Here is a 13,970-nt window from a genome sequence, read left to right as displayed (position 1 = left end):
GCTGACAGCTTGGAGCATGGAGCCTGCTTCGGATTCTGTGTCTCCCTCTCTCTGCCCCTCCCCCGCTCACGCTCTGTCTCTCTCTGTCTTCTCTCAAAAATAAATAAACATTACAAAAATTTAAAATATATACATATTTTAACTTTTTGTGTAGGTTATAAATTAGGACAGGATCACACATGAAAGCATGTATTAGAGGGAGAAGAGTGGAAGTCAAGGGACTTGGGAATATGAATACTTAAGTTTCCTTTTATTCATATTACTCTGGGATTTGGACATGCAGAACAAATCTCATGAATGTAACTTCCAGAAAAGCCTCTCTTGAGAGCATCACCGCTGTTATACCACTGATTTATTGTTTTTAAAAACGTGTTGAGGGGCGCCTGGGTGGCTCAGTCGGTTAGGTGTCCAACTTCAGCTCAGGTCACGATCTCGCTGTCCGTGAGTTCGAGCCCCACGTCAGGCTCTGGGCTGATGGCTCAAAGCCTGGAGCCTGCTTCTGATTCTGTGTCCCCCCGTCTCTCTGCCCCTCCCGTGTTCATGCTCTGTCTCTCTCTGTCTCAAAAATAAATAAATGTAAAAAAATAAAAATAAAAAAAAAAAAAACCTGTTGAATGTGGGGCACCCAGGTGGCTCAGTTGGTGAAGTGCCCGACTTTGGCTCAGGTCATGATCTCACAGTTCATGAGTTCGAGCACTGCATCGGGCTCAGTGCTGAAGGCTCAGAGTCTGGATCTTGCTTCAGATTCTGTGCCCCCTCTTTCTCTGCCTTCCCCCCCCTCAAAATAAAGAAACATTAAAAAATTTAAAAAATAGGGGCGCCTGGGGGGCGCAGTCGGTTAAGCATCCGACTTCAGCCAGGTCACGATCTCGCGGTCCGTGAGTTCGAGCCCCGCGTCGGGCTCTGGGCCGGTGGCTCAGAGCCTGGAGCCTGTTTCCGATTCTGTGTCTCCCTCTCTCTCTGCCCCCCCCCCCCGTTCATGCTCTGTCTCTCTCTGTCCCAAAAATAAATAAAAACGTTGAAAAAAAAATTTAAAAAATAAAAAAGTATTGAATGTTATTTTGGCTCTTTTGCAGTACAGCTTTTATATTGTTTAAAGATGCAACTTACACTTCTTTGACAGTAGAGTTTACAAAATTCCATAAGATAATCACACCATTTAAGGTTCCAGCAACTATCAAATTATATCCTTCTACTTGCAATAAATCAATGCAGTTCACTTCCATACTGATGGCAGGATTCTGAAGAAGGAAGCAAAAAGACTTATGGACCATCATGAACACAGTATCTGACCACAGCAGAAATGCTATGTGTACAGTTTGTTATTCTATCATTAAAACAAAATGTCTCGTTATGATTTTTTAAAATTCAGAGCATGAAATTTAGTAAAATAGATTTAATTTTGCATTAGAGTTTTGTTTGTTTGTTTGTTTTAACTAGTTGAACTCATTAAAACAACAAAATGTACTCCTCAACTACTGGCTCCTTCTTCCCAGCCTTGACTTATTCTTCCCTGGCATACCAACCATTAGATTCCCTTGCCATCCTTCTCTTTCCTTCAGTCTTCTTAAAAATATTCTATATTGGGGGCGCCTGGGTGGCGCAGTCGGTTAAGCGTCCGACTTCAGCCAGGTCACGATCTCGCGGTCCGTGAGTTCGAGCCCCGCGTCAGGCTCTGGGCTGATGGCTCAGAGCCTGGAGCCTGTTTCCGATTCTGTGTCTCCCTCTCTCTCTGCCCCTCCCCCGTTCATGCTCTGTCTCTCTCTGTCCCAAAAATAAATAAACGTTGAAAAAAAAAATTAAAAAAAAAATTCTATATTGGTTGATCCTCCCTATGACTTTCCCTTCACTCACTGTTTGGCTTCTGCTCCATACTTCTCTATGAAAACTTTTTCTATTTATCACTAAGCGCTCTCTATTGCCACTGCTATTTGGCACCCTTCAATTGTTGCTTCAACTATTTGTTGGACACCTGCTGTTAGGTTCCTGAAATACAAAGTCAAACAGAATGTCTGTGACCTGGACAAACTTATCATATCATGAAAGTATTAAGATAAAGCCCTGTACTGGGGCGCCTGGGTGGCTCAGTCGGTTAAGTGTCCGACTTCAGCTCAGGTCACGATCTCGCAGTCCGTGAGTTCGAGCCCCGCGTCGGGCTCTGTGCTGACAGCTCAGAGCCTGGAGCCTGTTTCAGATTCTGTGTCTCCCTCTCTCTGACCCTCCCCTGTTCATGCTCTGTCTCTCCCTGTCTCAAAAATAAATAAAACGTTAAAAAAAATTAAAAAAAGAAAGCCCTGTACAATTTAAAAGTGCTGTATTGGAGGCATGTATAAGACTTTCTAGAAACATAGAAGAGTGACAGCTAAATAAAGTAGAGGTCTATTATACAGATGGCCAACAGGCACAGGAAAAGATGCTCAACATCACTTATCAGGGAGATGCAAACCAAAACCATAATGAGATATTGCTCCACACCAGTTAGAATGGCTAAAATCAAAATGACAAGAAACAAATAAATGTTGGTGATGATGTGGAGAAAAAGGGATCCTCATGCCCTATTGATGGGAATATAAAGTGGAGCAGCCATTTTGGAAAATAGTATGAAGGTTCCTCAAAAAAATTAAAAATTGAAATACCATATGGTCCAATATTTCCACTACTGGGTATTTACCCCCTCACACCAAATAAAAACACTAATTTGAAAAGATATATGCACCTCATATGCTTATTGAAGCATTATTTACAATATCCTAGATATAGAAGCAACCTAAATATCCATCAATAGACAAATAGATAAGGAGGATGTGGTGTATACATACATATGTGTACCTGTGTGCATGCATGAGTGCTCGTGCACGCACACATACACACACACACACACACACACACACACACACACACACAAGAATATTACACAGTCATAAAAAAGGATGAAATCTTGCCATTTGCAATGACATGGATGGAGCTAGACAATATAATGCTAAGCTAAATAAGTCAGTCAGAGAAAGACAAATACCATATGATTTCTTATGTGGAATTTAAGAAAATGAACAAGCAAAGGGGAAGAGAGAGAGAGAGAGAAACCAATAAACAAACTCTTAACTATAGAGAACACACTGCTGGTCACCAGAGCGGAGGTGGGTGGGTGAATGGGTGAGACAGGTGGTGGAGATTAAGGATTGCACTGGTGATGAGCACTGGGTGATGTATGGAATTGTTGAATCAATGTATTGTACACCTGAAACTAATATAACACTATATGTTAACTATACTCAAATTAAAATTGAAATAGGGGATGAGATCATGCCATTTGGGATAAAATGCATGAACCTAGAAGGTATTATTCTAGGTGAAATAAGTCAGACTAAGAAAGACAAATACTATATGATTTCACTCATAAGTGGAATCTAAAAAAATAAAACAAACTAATAAACAGAAAGCAGAATTGAACCTACAAATACAAAGAGCAAACTGATGGTTGTCAGAAAGGAAGGGGGTGGGACACTGGGCAAAATGGGTGAAGGGGAGTAGAAGATATAGACTTCCAGTTATGGAATGAGTAAGTCACAGCATAAGGATACAGTGGATGATATTGTAATAGCAATGTCATGGGACAGTTGGTAGCTACATTGTGGTGAAAACAGCATCATGTATAAACCTGTCAAATCATTAAGTTGTGCACCTGAAACTAATGTAACATTGTGTGTCAGCTATACTCAAATTAAAAAAAAAAAAAGATTATAGGTGTATTATTCTTGTCACTCTCAATTGCTCTCTCCTTCCTAAAACTTCTTACTCTCTTGACATCTTTGACATAAGGCTCCTCATTTTGCTTGTGTCTGACAACCCTTCCTTTTCTGTTTCCTACTTGGTACCTCTTACTCTACCAACCTGTGAAATATCAATATGTTGAGGGTTTAGCTCTAGCCCATTGGCTTTTTCTTTTTTCCAACTCCTCTGGGCAATCTCATCATCTATGTTTTAATAATTGTTCCAAGTTCAGTGTTCTAATGATCTTTTCAGTCCCCTCCCATAAGCTTTGGGGTTACATATTTAATCACTTAGAAATGTTACAGGTATCTCAACATGCATAATTTCTCACCTCCTTCAAGTATGTTACTTCACTCCATTCTACAGCTCACTGGGTAGCACCCCCTCAGTCCGTCTTTCAAGTAGGAAGCTCCATGCTGTCCTTGATTCCTTCCTTTCTGTCAGGACCCTCCTCTCCCAACTACGTAACATCAATCACTAGTTAATGAAGTCCATGTTCTGCTACATCTGCCACCTAAAGATTGTTTGAAACCTCTCCTTCCACCATCCTATCATGGCCTTATCTCCTTCACCAAAAATAGTGGCCTACTGCCTGAATCTTCTGCCTGCAATCATGTCCCATTCAAAACTGTCATCAAAGGGTGCCTGGGTGACCCAGTTGGTTAAGTGTCTGACTTTTGATTTCGGCTCAGGTCATAATGTCACAGTTCGTGGGACTGAGCCCTTTGTTGGGCTCTGCACTGACAGTGTGGAGCCTGCTTGGGATTCTCTCTGTCTCCATCTCTCTCTGCCCCTTCCCCCCCCCCCCCCATAAATAAATAAACTTTAAAAAGAAAACCATAAACTGTCATCAAAGCAGCATCAAAGGTGCTACCCACAAATTTGATCATGTCATTTCTCATTTAAAGCCCTTCAATGGCTATTTCTTTTACAATATTCAAGTACCTTAACGCTATGAGCATGATCTAGCCCCTACCTATCTATCCATCACCATCTTCTCTCACTCCCCGTCTTCTTTCAGCCACACTGAGGTACCTGCAGTTATTCCTCACAAACCATGCAATTTCTTACTTTTGTGACATTTTTCATTTTATCTCCTCCACTCGGCATTCACTTTGTCTTCTCAACTCCTGCTGGAAACTTTTAGATACCCTATCTGGGCCAAGCTACATCTCAGTAATTCTTTCAGACCTATTCAGCAATTGTTTTTAGGAAACTCCCCTGACCTAATCCTCCCAGGTCTCTGCTGTGCTGCCAGAGTGCAGTAGGTATAGGTACCAAACTCCACCAACCTGTTAATCCTGGTGCTAAGAACAATGCATGATACAAAGTAGGTATTCAATAAATAGTCCTTCATAAATGGAAGAGTTTTAGAGAAAGATAATTTCCATGCGCAACCCAAGTTTTTTTCCCTAAGTGACTTTTGCAAACTTTCCATCTATAGAGTAATTTCAAAATGTGTTGCAAAAAAGAAGCGCCGTAAATGCTAATTATGATAAATACAAAACATAAGGGCTCAAAATCAGAGATAATTTACATTTTTATTATAACCATAAAGGTACTTTCATTATACTTCAACAATGTATTCCAGAAGTTTTTCTCATTTTTTCCAAAGTAAGCGTTTTTCATTACCCATGTAATAACTTGCCAATTGCATCAGGTCTAGTTCACTGTGCATTAATCATTGTTCAGCTTTTATTAGCTCCAAACAAGGAACATAAAACTGAACCTAGTGTTTCCAATTGGGTGGAGCTGGAAGAAAGGGACTAGAATGAGTGTTTGAGGAGATGCATTCTGTTCATCCAGCTTTGGCACACATTATGTGGTAATGTTATCCTGAGACAGTCACTGTATATTTTGATTTCAAGTCCTTTAGCAAACTATGAAACCTACTTATCATTTAAACTAACAAGAATGGGGGCGCCTGGGTGGCGCAGTCGGTTAAGCTCCGACTTCAGCCAGGTCACGATCTCGCGGTCCGTGAGTTCGAGCCCCGCGTCGGGCTCTGGGCTGATGGCTCAGAGCCTGGAGCCTGTTTCCCATTCTGTGTCTCCCTCTCTCTCTGCCCCTCCCCCGTTCATGCTCTGTCTCTCTCTGTCCCAAAAAAATAAATAAACGTTGAAAAAAAAAATAAAATAAAATAAAAATAAACTAACAAGAATGGAATTGGAATTGTAGAGCTGAACTAACATTTAAATTTGAGGGAAAATAATACAATTATCTCTCCATGTAGGATGAAATAATAGTTTCCAAATTCTTTAAAAAAATTTTCCTAATGTTTATTTATTTTTGAGAGAGAGAGAGAGAAAGACAGAGCATGAGAGGGGGAGGGGCAGAGAGAGAGGGAGACACAGAATCCGAAGCAGGCTCCAGGCTCTGAGCTGTCAGCACAGAGCCCAACATGGGGCTTGAACTCATGAACCATGAGATCATGACCTGAGCCAAAGTGGGACGCTAAACTGACTGAGCCACCTAGGCGCCCCAGTTTCCAAATTCTTTAAAACAAGCTATATTATTCTCTCTTAAATTATGTTTGTTTCACTAATGACAGCGGTAAAACCTTAAGGCTTTCTTCAATTGCTCCCTCTATAATGTTCAGTTTCTTGCATTCTTTAGCATCTGACCACTTATCTTTGTAAAAACTGGAAAGTATAAATGGCTTGAGCTAATATTAGAGTAAGCAAATAAGATTGATAAAGTCTCAAGAAAATCAATCGATCTGAATCCTTATGGGAACAAGGGAAGCTTCCTTATTTCTCTGTTCTTCAGCCTGAAACATGTCATGCACTGTACCCCTCAGGAATGATCACGTGCTCCTGCCATACTGAGTAGATACAAGTGCCTCACAAAAATACTTTCTTAGAGATTTTAAATTAACTAATTAATTTTTTAAAGCAACCATTTTGTGAATCCTAATGGAAGTATATGACAGAATCTATCGAATCTAATTTAAAAAATCAGGGGCACCTGGGTGGCTCAGTTGGTTGGGCGTTCGACTTTGACTCAGGTCATAATCTCACGGTTTGTGAGTTCGAGTCCCACCTCAAGCTCTGTGCTGATAGCTCAGAGCCTGGAGCCTGCTTTGGATTCTGTGCCTCCCTCTCTCTCTGCACCTCCCCCTCTCATGCTCTGCCTCTCTCTCTCAAAAATAAATAAACATTAAAAAATTAAAAAAAAAATCAAAGCTCATGCAATTAAGCCAGATTAGAGGAAGTACAGACAGAACTCCTTAAATTACACCAGGGGGTGCAATCAGCAAAATCCAGAAAATGGGAAACTATGGCACCAACTCTTCCTATCTTCAGTAGATAAATTGCAAAGGAAAAAGAGAAATGGAAATATGTTTATAGATTAAAAGAGATTTAAGACACTTATCAACTAAATGCAACAAATGGACCTTATTTGAATCTTGTAAGCCATAAAAAAAAAAATGAGGCAATCTAGGAAATTTGAGCACTGTGTAAATATTTGATGATATTAAGGACTTCTTAAAAATTATTTTAGAAGATATCTTAAAAATAACCATGTCCTTCCATTTTTTGAGTCATTATCATGTAGAGATATATACTGAAATATTTGGGGATGAAATGACCTAATGTCTGGGATTTGCTTCAAAATAATTCTTTTGTGGTGGTTGTGGGAAGTGGTAGGAATAAAAAGGAATGTTTGGCCATGTACACATAATTCCTGAAGCTGCATGTTAGTACATAGAAGTTCAATGTATTGTTCTCTCTACTTTTGTATGTTTATAATTTTCCATAATAAAAGGAAAGAAATGAAGAAATGGAACTTACATTAGCACGTTGAGAAAAGTTTTTCTCTATCAACTCGACATGTGGGAAAGGAATAGTCATGCTCCTATTTTGAGGGGATGTCCTCAGATGCACAGTGTGAATCCCACTTTGTAGCATAGGCATCACATTGGGCAGCTCCCATATTACCATAAGGCACATATCATCTTCCTTACCCTTCAATAGAAATACAGTGAGTATATGAAAAATTCAATTCACTGTTTTATTTTGAGCTGTTTTAAAGGTATAGGAAAAATAGAACATTCAATGATGTACCCCCCATCTGGCTTTATCAAATCTTAAATCCTGTCTAGATCTCTTTAATATAGTCCTGTTTCTTCTTCCTTCTCCAGAGGTAATTAGTAACCTGAATACAGTGTTAGTTATGGAAGTTTTAATATTATGTGCATTCTGCATATACATATATTACATATTATTGTACGTATATATGTGTACATATAATGATATTTGTTTATGCCTATTTATAAATGCTATCAAACTGTATGAATTCTTTAAATTTCTTCACTTAACATCATACTTTTGAGATTTGTACAAATTATTACATATCTTATAAAAGGTTTCTTATGTTTCTTCATTCTCTCAATCCTTAATCAGCACCTGCTTGGGGCAGAGCAGGAATACAAATATGAATAAGAGAGGTTTTCAGTCTTCATCAAGCTCAGTCTATGGATTTTTGAAACATGAAGAACCTGGGGCGCCTGGGTGGCGCAGTCGGTTAAGCGGCCGACTTCAGCCAGGTCACGATCTCGAGGTCCGCGAGTTCGAGCCCCGCGTTGGCCTCTGGGCTGATGGCTCAGAGCCTGGAGCCTGTTTCTGATTCTGTGTCTCCCTCTCTCTCTGCCCCTCCCCCGTTCATGCTCTGTCTCTCTCTGTCCCAAAAAAATAAATAAACGTTAAAAAAAAAAAAAAAAACATGAAGAACCAGAATAATCAAAATGAACAATACTGCAATAAAACCAAAACCAATTTTGACTTGGGAACAGCACCAGGCTTTTTTTTTTTTTTTTTTTTTTGGAATGGTTAAAAAAGGCTTGTTTATAATAGACACTGTATATTAGGAAAAGCATACTGGTGGCCAGTTGCACTCATTGAAAGAAGGGAAATCAGTATGTTGTCATGTGGGAGAGTGTATAATAACTAAAACATTCCTTTCTATGGTGCTATCTGGATTGCTCAGACAACATGGGAAGAGTATATTGCATCAGGGATGTTTTTCGCTCCTTTTTTCCAGCAGCAGGGACATCAGTCACCTTAATCAATGCTGAAATTTCATGATTGCTTCCCTAATTTAAGATTTTTTTTTTCTGATTTTAGCTTTCAGAAGGGAAATAATAAATTCAATGAGTCCTCGAGTTCCAGGCAGAGAGAGATCCACTCAGTAGCCAGGATAAATGATCTAGCCTTCATTTTAAATATGAAGAAGGCATTAGCATTCTTAGGTGGTAATAGACTCGCAGAAAAAATAAATTAGCCTACCTCAATCCTCCCGAAATGGCCCTGAGCAGATTGCATCGTTAACCTCAAAGTAAACAAAGCAATTTTGGTGACAAACTGAAAAAGTGACTTGAGCATCGCTGAATGCATTATGAGTTCTGAGAACACAGGGGAATCATTGCTCCCTTACACCGAGACTGCTGGGGAGCAGTTCCGCCAGGGAATTATCCCCGGACGAGGGTATAAACAATGTCTGAGGTGGCAGCTGTGGGTCAGTTTCACCTTTCTGATACCTGCTCCAGGGGCTCCTGACTAATCCTTCAGCAAATGCTGGCTGGGCGAGATGCTGTCGCTGCTCAGCTATTCTTTTTTGTTCTTTGCTTGGACCTGGACAAGGATGCTCTTAATTGGGAGCCTCTTAGGAAGACTCGTGGAGAAATGTTATCCTCAGATGACTGGTGAGAGAGGCGTGAAATGGGGATCATCCGTGGACTCCGTTGATTTCCCCAGGAAGAGCACATAGGGTACAAATATAAAACTGAGATTGCAAACCTGGATCATTTTGATCTTCCCGTTGTGCTCCAAGGTGAGGATCAAGTACTGGTATTTTTCCTGAGCTTTCAGGAAAATCAGGCGCCGTAGCCAGTGCTCTTCCTCCTTCCAGTCTTTCCCTTCAGGCAACATTTTCATCTCCTGCCCGCTGCCAAAGTCCCAGATTTTAATTGTTCCTGAGCACACAGGAAAAAAAAAACTATGTAGATAAAAATAATTTATAGAAAGCTTGGCTTTTATCTCAGACAAAACTGATCTAGGAGTGCCTGGGTGGATCAGATGGTTAAACATCCAACTCATGATTTGGGCTTAGGTCATGATCTCAAGGTTCATGGGATCCAGCCCTGCGTAGAGCTCTGTGCCAACAGTCTGCTTGGGATCCTCTCTCTCCCTTTCTCTCTGCTCCTACCCCACTCACACATGCTCTCTCTCTCTGTCTCTCTCTCTCTCTCTCTCTCTCTCAAAATAAATAAATACACTTTAAGAAATTGATCTACCATTTATCCTATGTTTATTTCCTACTATGACGTGTGAGTCTCCCTAGCCTTGCTGTGCAAAAAATGAATCTCTGTATGCCTTTATTTGTCACAGGCTAATACAAATTAGCAGGACTAGGCAATGTTTTGAAATTTGTGACAGGTTTTTTGAAACACTCAAACTCTCCTAGCTGAGCTTTCTGTATGAAGTAGATCTTTCCGCCCTGACTCTTCCAATGTCCTCCAGTTCACTAAATACCCTCCAATATCTTCCTATTTATCTAATATTTTGTCACAGTCGTCAGCTGTAGTGAAAGATCAGTCCAATAATGTCACATTTCCTAAGGTGCTGACATGTTTGAAGAATTTAGCTCTTACTAGGTAATAAAATATTTAAGAGAATTCCAGCAGGTAGGAATCTATCAAGCTTTGAGTTGTTTTATTAGTTACATGGGAAGGAAATGCAAAAGGGGTACTGAGTTTCTTTTTACATCTGAAATCGTATTTTCTTTGTCATTAACTTGGGTCATTTGATTTAGGGGAACTTGATGAGGGGCCAGGAGGCTTGATTCATTGCGTGGCTGTTGAATGTTTGTTGCTAGGTCATCACTCCATGTAGGAATCATCTCATGTAGGCTTTTCTAGGGGTCACCTCAGGTTTAGAATCCAGTGGACAGCCCCTCACGTCACTTTCCTCCCCTTGTGTCACCCTAATCCCACCCTGTCTCCTGCTTCTTATTTCCCAGCTTTACTCTTGCTGGACATCCGGAATGTTCTCACTGTGTTCTTTTACTCCCTTTATGCCAGGTACTCTCTATCAGCAACACTCACAACTCCTACCATTTGTTTACTCACTAACAACATCATTAAACGCTGACTAAATTCTCCCTATATACTCAGCACTGTGCGAGTAGCTGGGAATGAAAAGTGAACTGGCATCGTTCCTGCCCTCAAGGACTTTATGGTGTTGGAGGAACACAGTCATGCAAACAAATGAAAGAAAGAATGCTTCCATTCAGTCCTGGATATGTGGACTACAGTCTCATGGCCCAGATTTCCTGCTACTTTGGAACTTTCGCAGTCAGATTTAATGGGGACATAGAGAGCCAGGAGAGGTACTGCTATGTGTATTGTCTGCCACACTTTAAAAAATCAGACTTTCACATCAGCATGTACACACATCCCACCAACAGGCTTACAAGCAAGAATTTCTTTGGCAAATATATCTCTAGAATAAATAAACCATGAGTAGTGCATACAAGTTGACCATATGGTCTAGATGAAGTAGTTCTGTTGTGGGAGGTCAGACCAAGGTGACATGATAGGTGAGGCAGCTGGAGTGCTTAGTTCCAGAAGGTTTTACACAATGCTCGATAGATAACACAAGGAGCAGCAAGTGACCTAATACCACTGGAGACTGATATCCTCTCAGGTGTGACCTGCTGTATGCTCCCAAAGAGCTTAGACATATCAACAAGTCCAACAGAGAATTCTAGGTGTTGTATAACAATGTTGGCTGGATTTTTGTCTGGTCCTCAAGTCTACTGTCAGTAAAAATATTATCAGCAAGCACTAAATGTAATGTCCATCTCTTAGCTGAAGGTACCCAAAACGAAAAGGGCAAAAGGAGTCAATGCAAGTAATGCAATGCAAGTCAATGCAAGTAAATCCCACCAAAGATAGAATGAGATATGCAGGAAAGACTTTTGCAAATGTTAAAGCAATAATATAAATGTAATCTCAGGTATTGATATCAGGGCTCTGGTGCTCATTAGAGAAGAGTCACTAAGGCAGAGCACTCTCTGGCATGCTGACATATTCCAGCCTGATTCATGCTCTCTCTAACCCACACAACTAATGAGTTCCTAGCACAAATTCCCAGGGCACTAAGGCAGGGAGGCCATATTCTGGATATGAGTCTGACCATTATATGCTCCTGTGGCAAAAAGAAATCCACTTTCATTAATAGCTGCAGAAGTCAGTTCAACACTGAAGCCATGAGGGTCTAAAATCTGGTATATTTGGAGGCCAGTCTCGATTTCCCATACCTGTAGGAAAGAACAACAACAACAAAAATAAAATAATCCATATACCCTTCAGTTATTAGCAAATTTTACAACATTCAAAAAGCCCCAGAATTGGTACTATGCACTTCTAAAATCTTTCCCAACATTCTGCCATGAATGTTGGTTTGAGCAAACAAAGTTCTAAAAGATGCATTGCTGTCTAGTAGTTACTGTGCTACCCTGGACTGTGTCTGCTGTAGGTGGCCGAGACAGGCAGCGACTATTCCAGGCACTCTGGCTGTGGAGGAAGTAGTCAATTTTGCCACTGTAAGCACGAAGCAAGATTCGCAGCAAGATAGAAATGTAACAATTATAACAGACAAAACAATGAAACGGGATTTATTCCCTGTTGACATTTATCCAAATTGGCCATGGTCACAGGACAGAATCTGTGGTTGACACATGGAATCTAAGAGAACCCAGAGGAAGGTCAGGAGCTCACTGGCCTTTCCAAGAAGTGTTCTGATTAGGGACACAGGCATCACTTTTAGAGACACAGAGAAAGACTTCAGAGAAAGCTGTCTGTGTAATCAGGCTGGATGTGACTGAAAAATCCAGAAACATGTCAAGACACATCATTATTTCTCTTTGGAAACACGGGAGAGGCTCTACACCTCCAGCCTTCCAGTCTAAATCTCTTCTTTTTCATGGATCTGTCATGCTCACATGTGAACTAGGCTGTCAGTGAGTAATAAAACAGAACTGGCAAGCACAGAATGGTGGCTCTCAAGGTATCTGGGGACAGGGACTGCATAAGCAAAGGGCCAGAGATGGGAAGGTGCATTGTCCCTCCGGGGAGCTGAGAGGTGTTGCAGCTGGAAGAGGGAGAGAGGGACCAAATGGAGCTCAATGGAATCACCTGGAGGCCAGGTAGCCAACCGAGGGCCACCAACTGATCTGAATGAGGCCAGTTTGGCCCTAGAGCCCACGTGGTCAACGTCTGAGTGCTCCCGAGTTCAGACAGGGTACTCAAGGGAGAAATGAGTGATGCTGCATGAACAGGTTTCAGACATCATCCGTTTCCTGGCCTGAAGTAGGATCACTCTTCAACCAATCAATCATAATGAAAACTCACCTAGATGCATTCCTTCCCCCACTGCTTCTCTTACAGGGAAGACATTTTCTCCAGAGTTTTAGTTTTCCTTTACTTATTTTGTAGGCAGATTATCAGAAAGAGGTGATAATTAAGTGAACTCAGGAGATTTTGGCCCGAGAAAATTTCCAGCAGATGAGCACAAAAGGTCAAAGATTGAGAGGGGATTTAAAGGGTCCCCACAGGATGCTCTCTACTGCTCGAGCTCTCGCCTTTTGGAGATCATGCATGAAATGAAAGGACAGCATGCATGAAATGAAAGGACAACACTCTGAAGAAAACACTGCCAGCCATCACTGCTGGATGGCTTCAGTGGTTGTAATTACAGGTGTACTCAGGATAGCTACATACCCTGGCCCCTGGGGAACACAGTAATGACAGGGCAGAGGAATGCAGAGAAACAGACATAGGTATCTACATCAGGCAAACCTGGATTCATATCCTAGCTATGATGCTTACTAGTTATATGATCTGGGGCAAGTTTCTTGATTGCTATGAGTCCTAGTTTCCTCATCTTTAAAATGTAAACTTTTATGTGTCCAAACCAGTGTGGAGATTAAATAAGATCATGGGTTTGAGGCACTTGGCATACATCCTGCACCTATAGGGGTTACAGTAAACATTATAAATTTCTTTCCCTTCCTTCTTAACATATCTTCTTCCCATAGCTCAGATTTAAAAATCATCTATCTATCATCTATCATCTATCTATCCTAGTTCTCTTTCCTTGATATATTTCCTTTAAAATTTCTATTCTGATAGTAAA

The 13,970-nt window shown here is 40.8% G+C and overlaps 1 protein-coding gene across 2 annotated transcripts in view; it reads right to left on the bottom strand.

Moving 5' to 3' along the window:
- The window catches only part of WDR64 (WD repeat domain 64), a 146,620-nt gene that overhangs the window by 31,756 nt on the left and 100,894 nt on the right, over positions 1–13,970 (bottom strand). For both annotated transcript variants that reach the window (XM_086693487.1, XM_086693488.1), the window contains 4 exons: positions 11,970–12,093; positions 9,570–9,745; positions 7,566–7,739; positions 1,111–1,241 (listed from right to left, as the gene is read on the bottom strand). In XM_086693487.1, coding sequence (XP_086549613.1) covers positions 1,111–1,241; positions 7,566–7,739; positions 9,570–9,745; positions 11,970–12,093 — 605 coding nt within the window. The remainder of the gene's footprint in view (positions 1–1,110; positions 1,242–7,565; positions 7,740–9,569; positions 9,746–11,969; positions 12,094–13,970) is intronic.

This window comes from Puma concolor, chromosome E4 (genome assembly GCF_028749965.1).
Source record: "Puma concolor isolate L17-30 chromosome E4, mPumCon1.1.hap2, whole genome shotgun sequence".
NCBI lineage: Eukaryota > Metazoa > Chordata > Mammalia > Carnivora > Felidae > Puma > Puma concolor.
The sequence above is the reverse complement of the archived record's forward strand: the minus strand, read 5'-3'. Positions and strand labels throughout refer to the sequence as shown.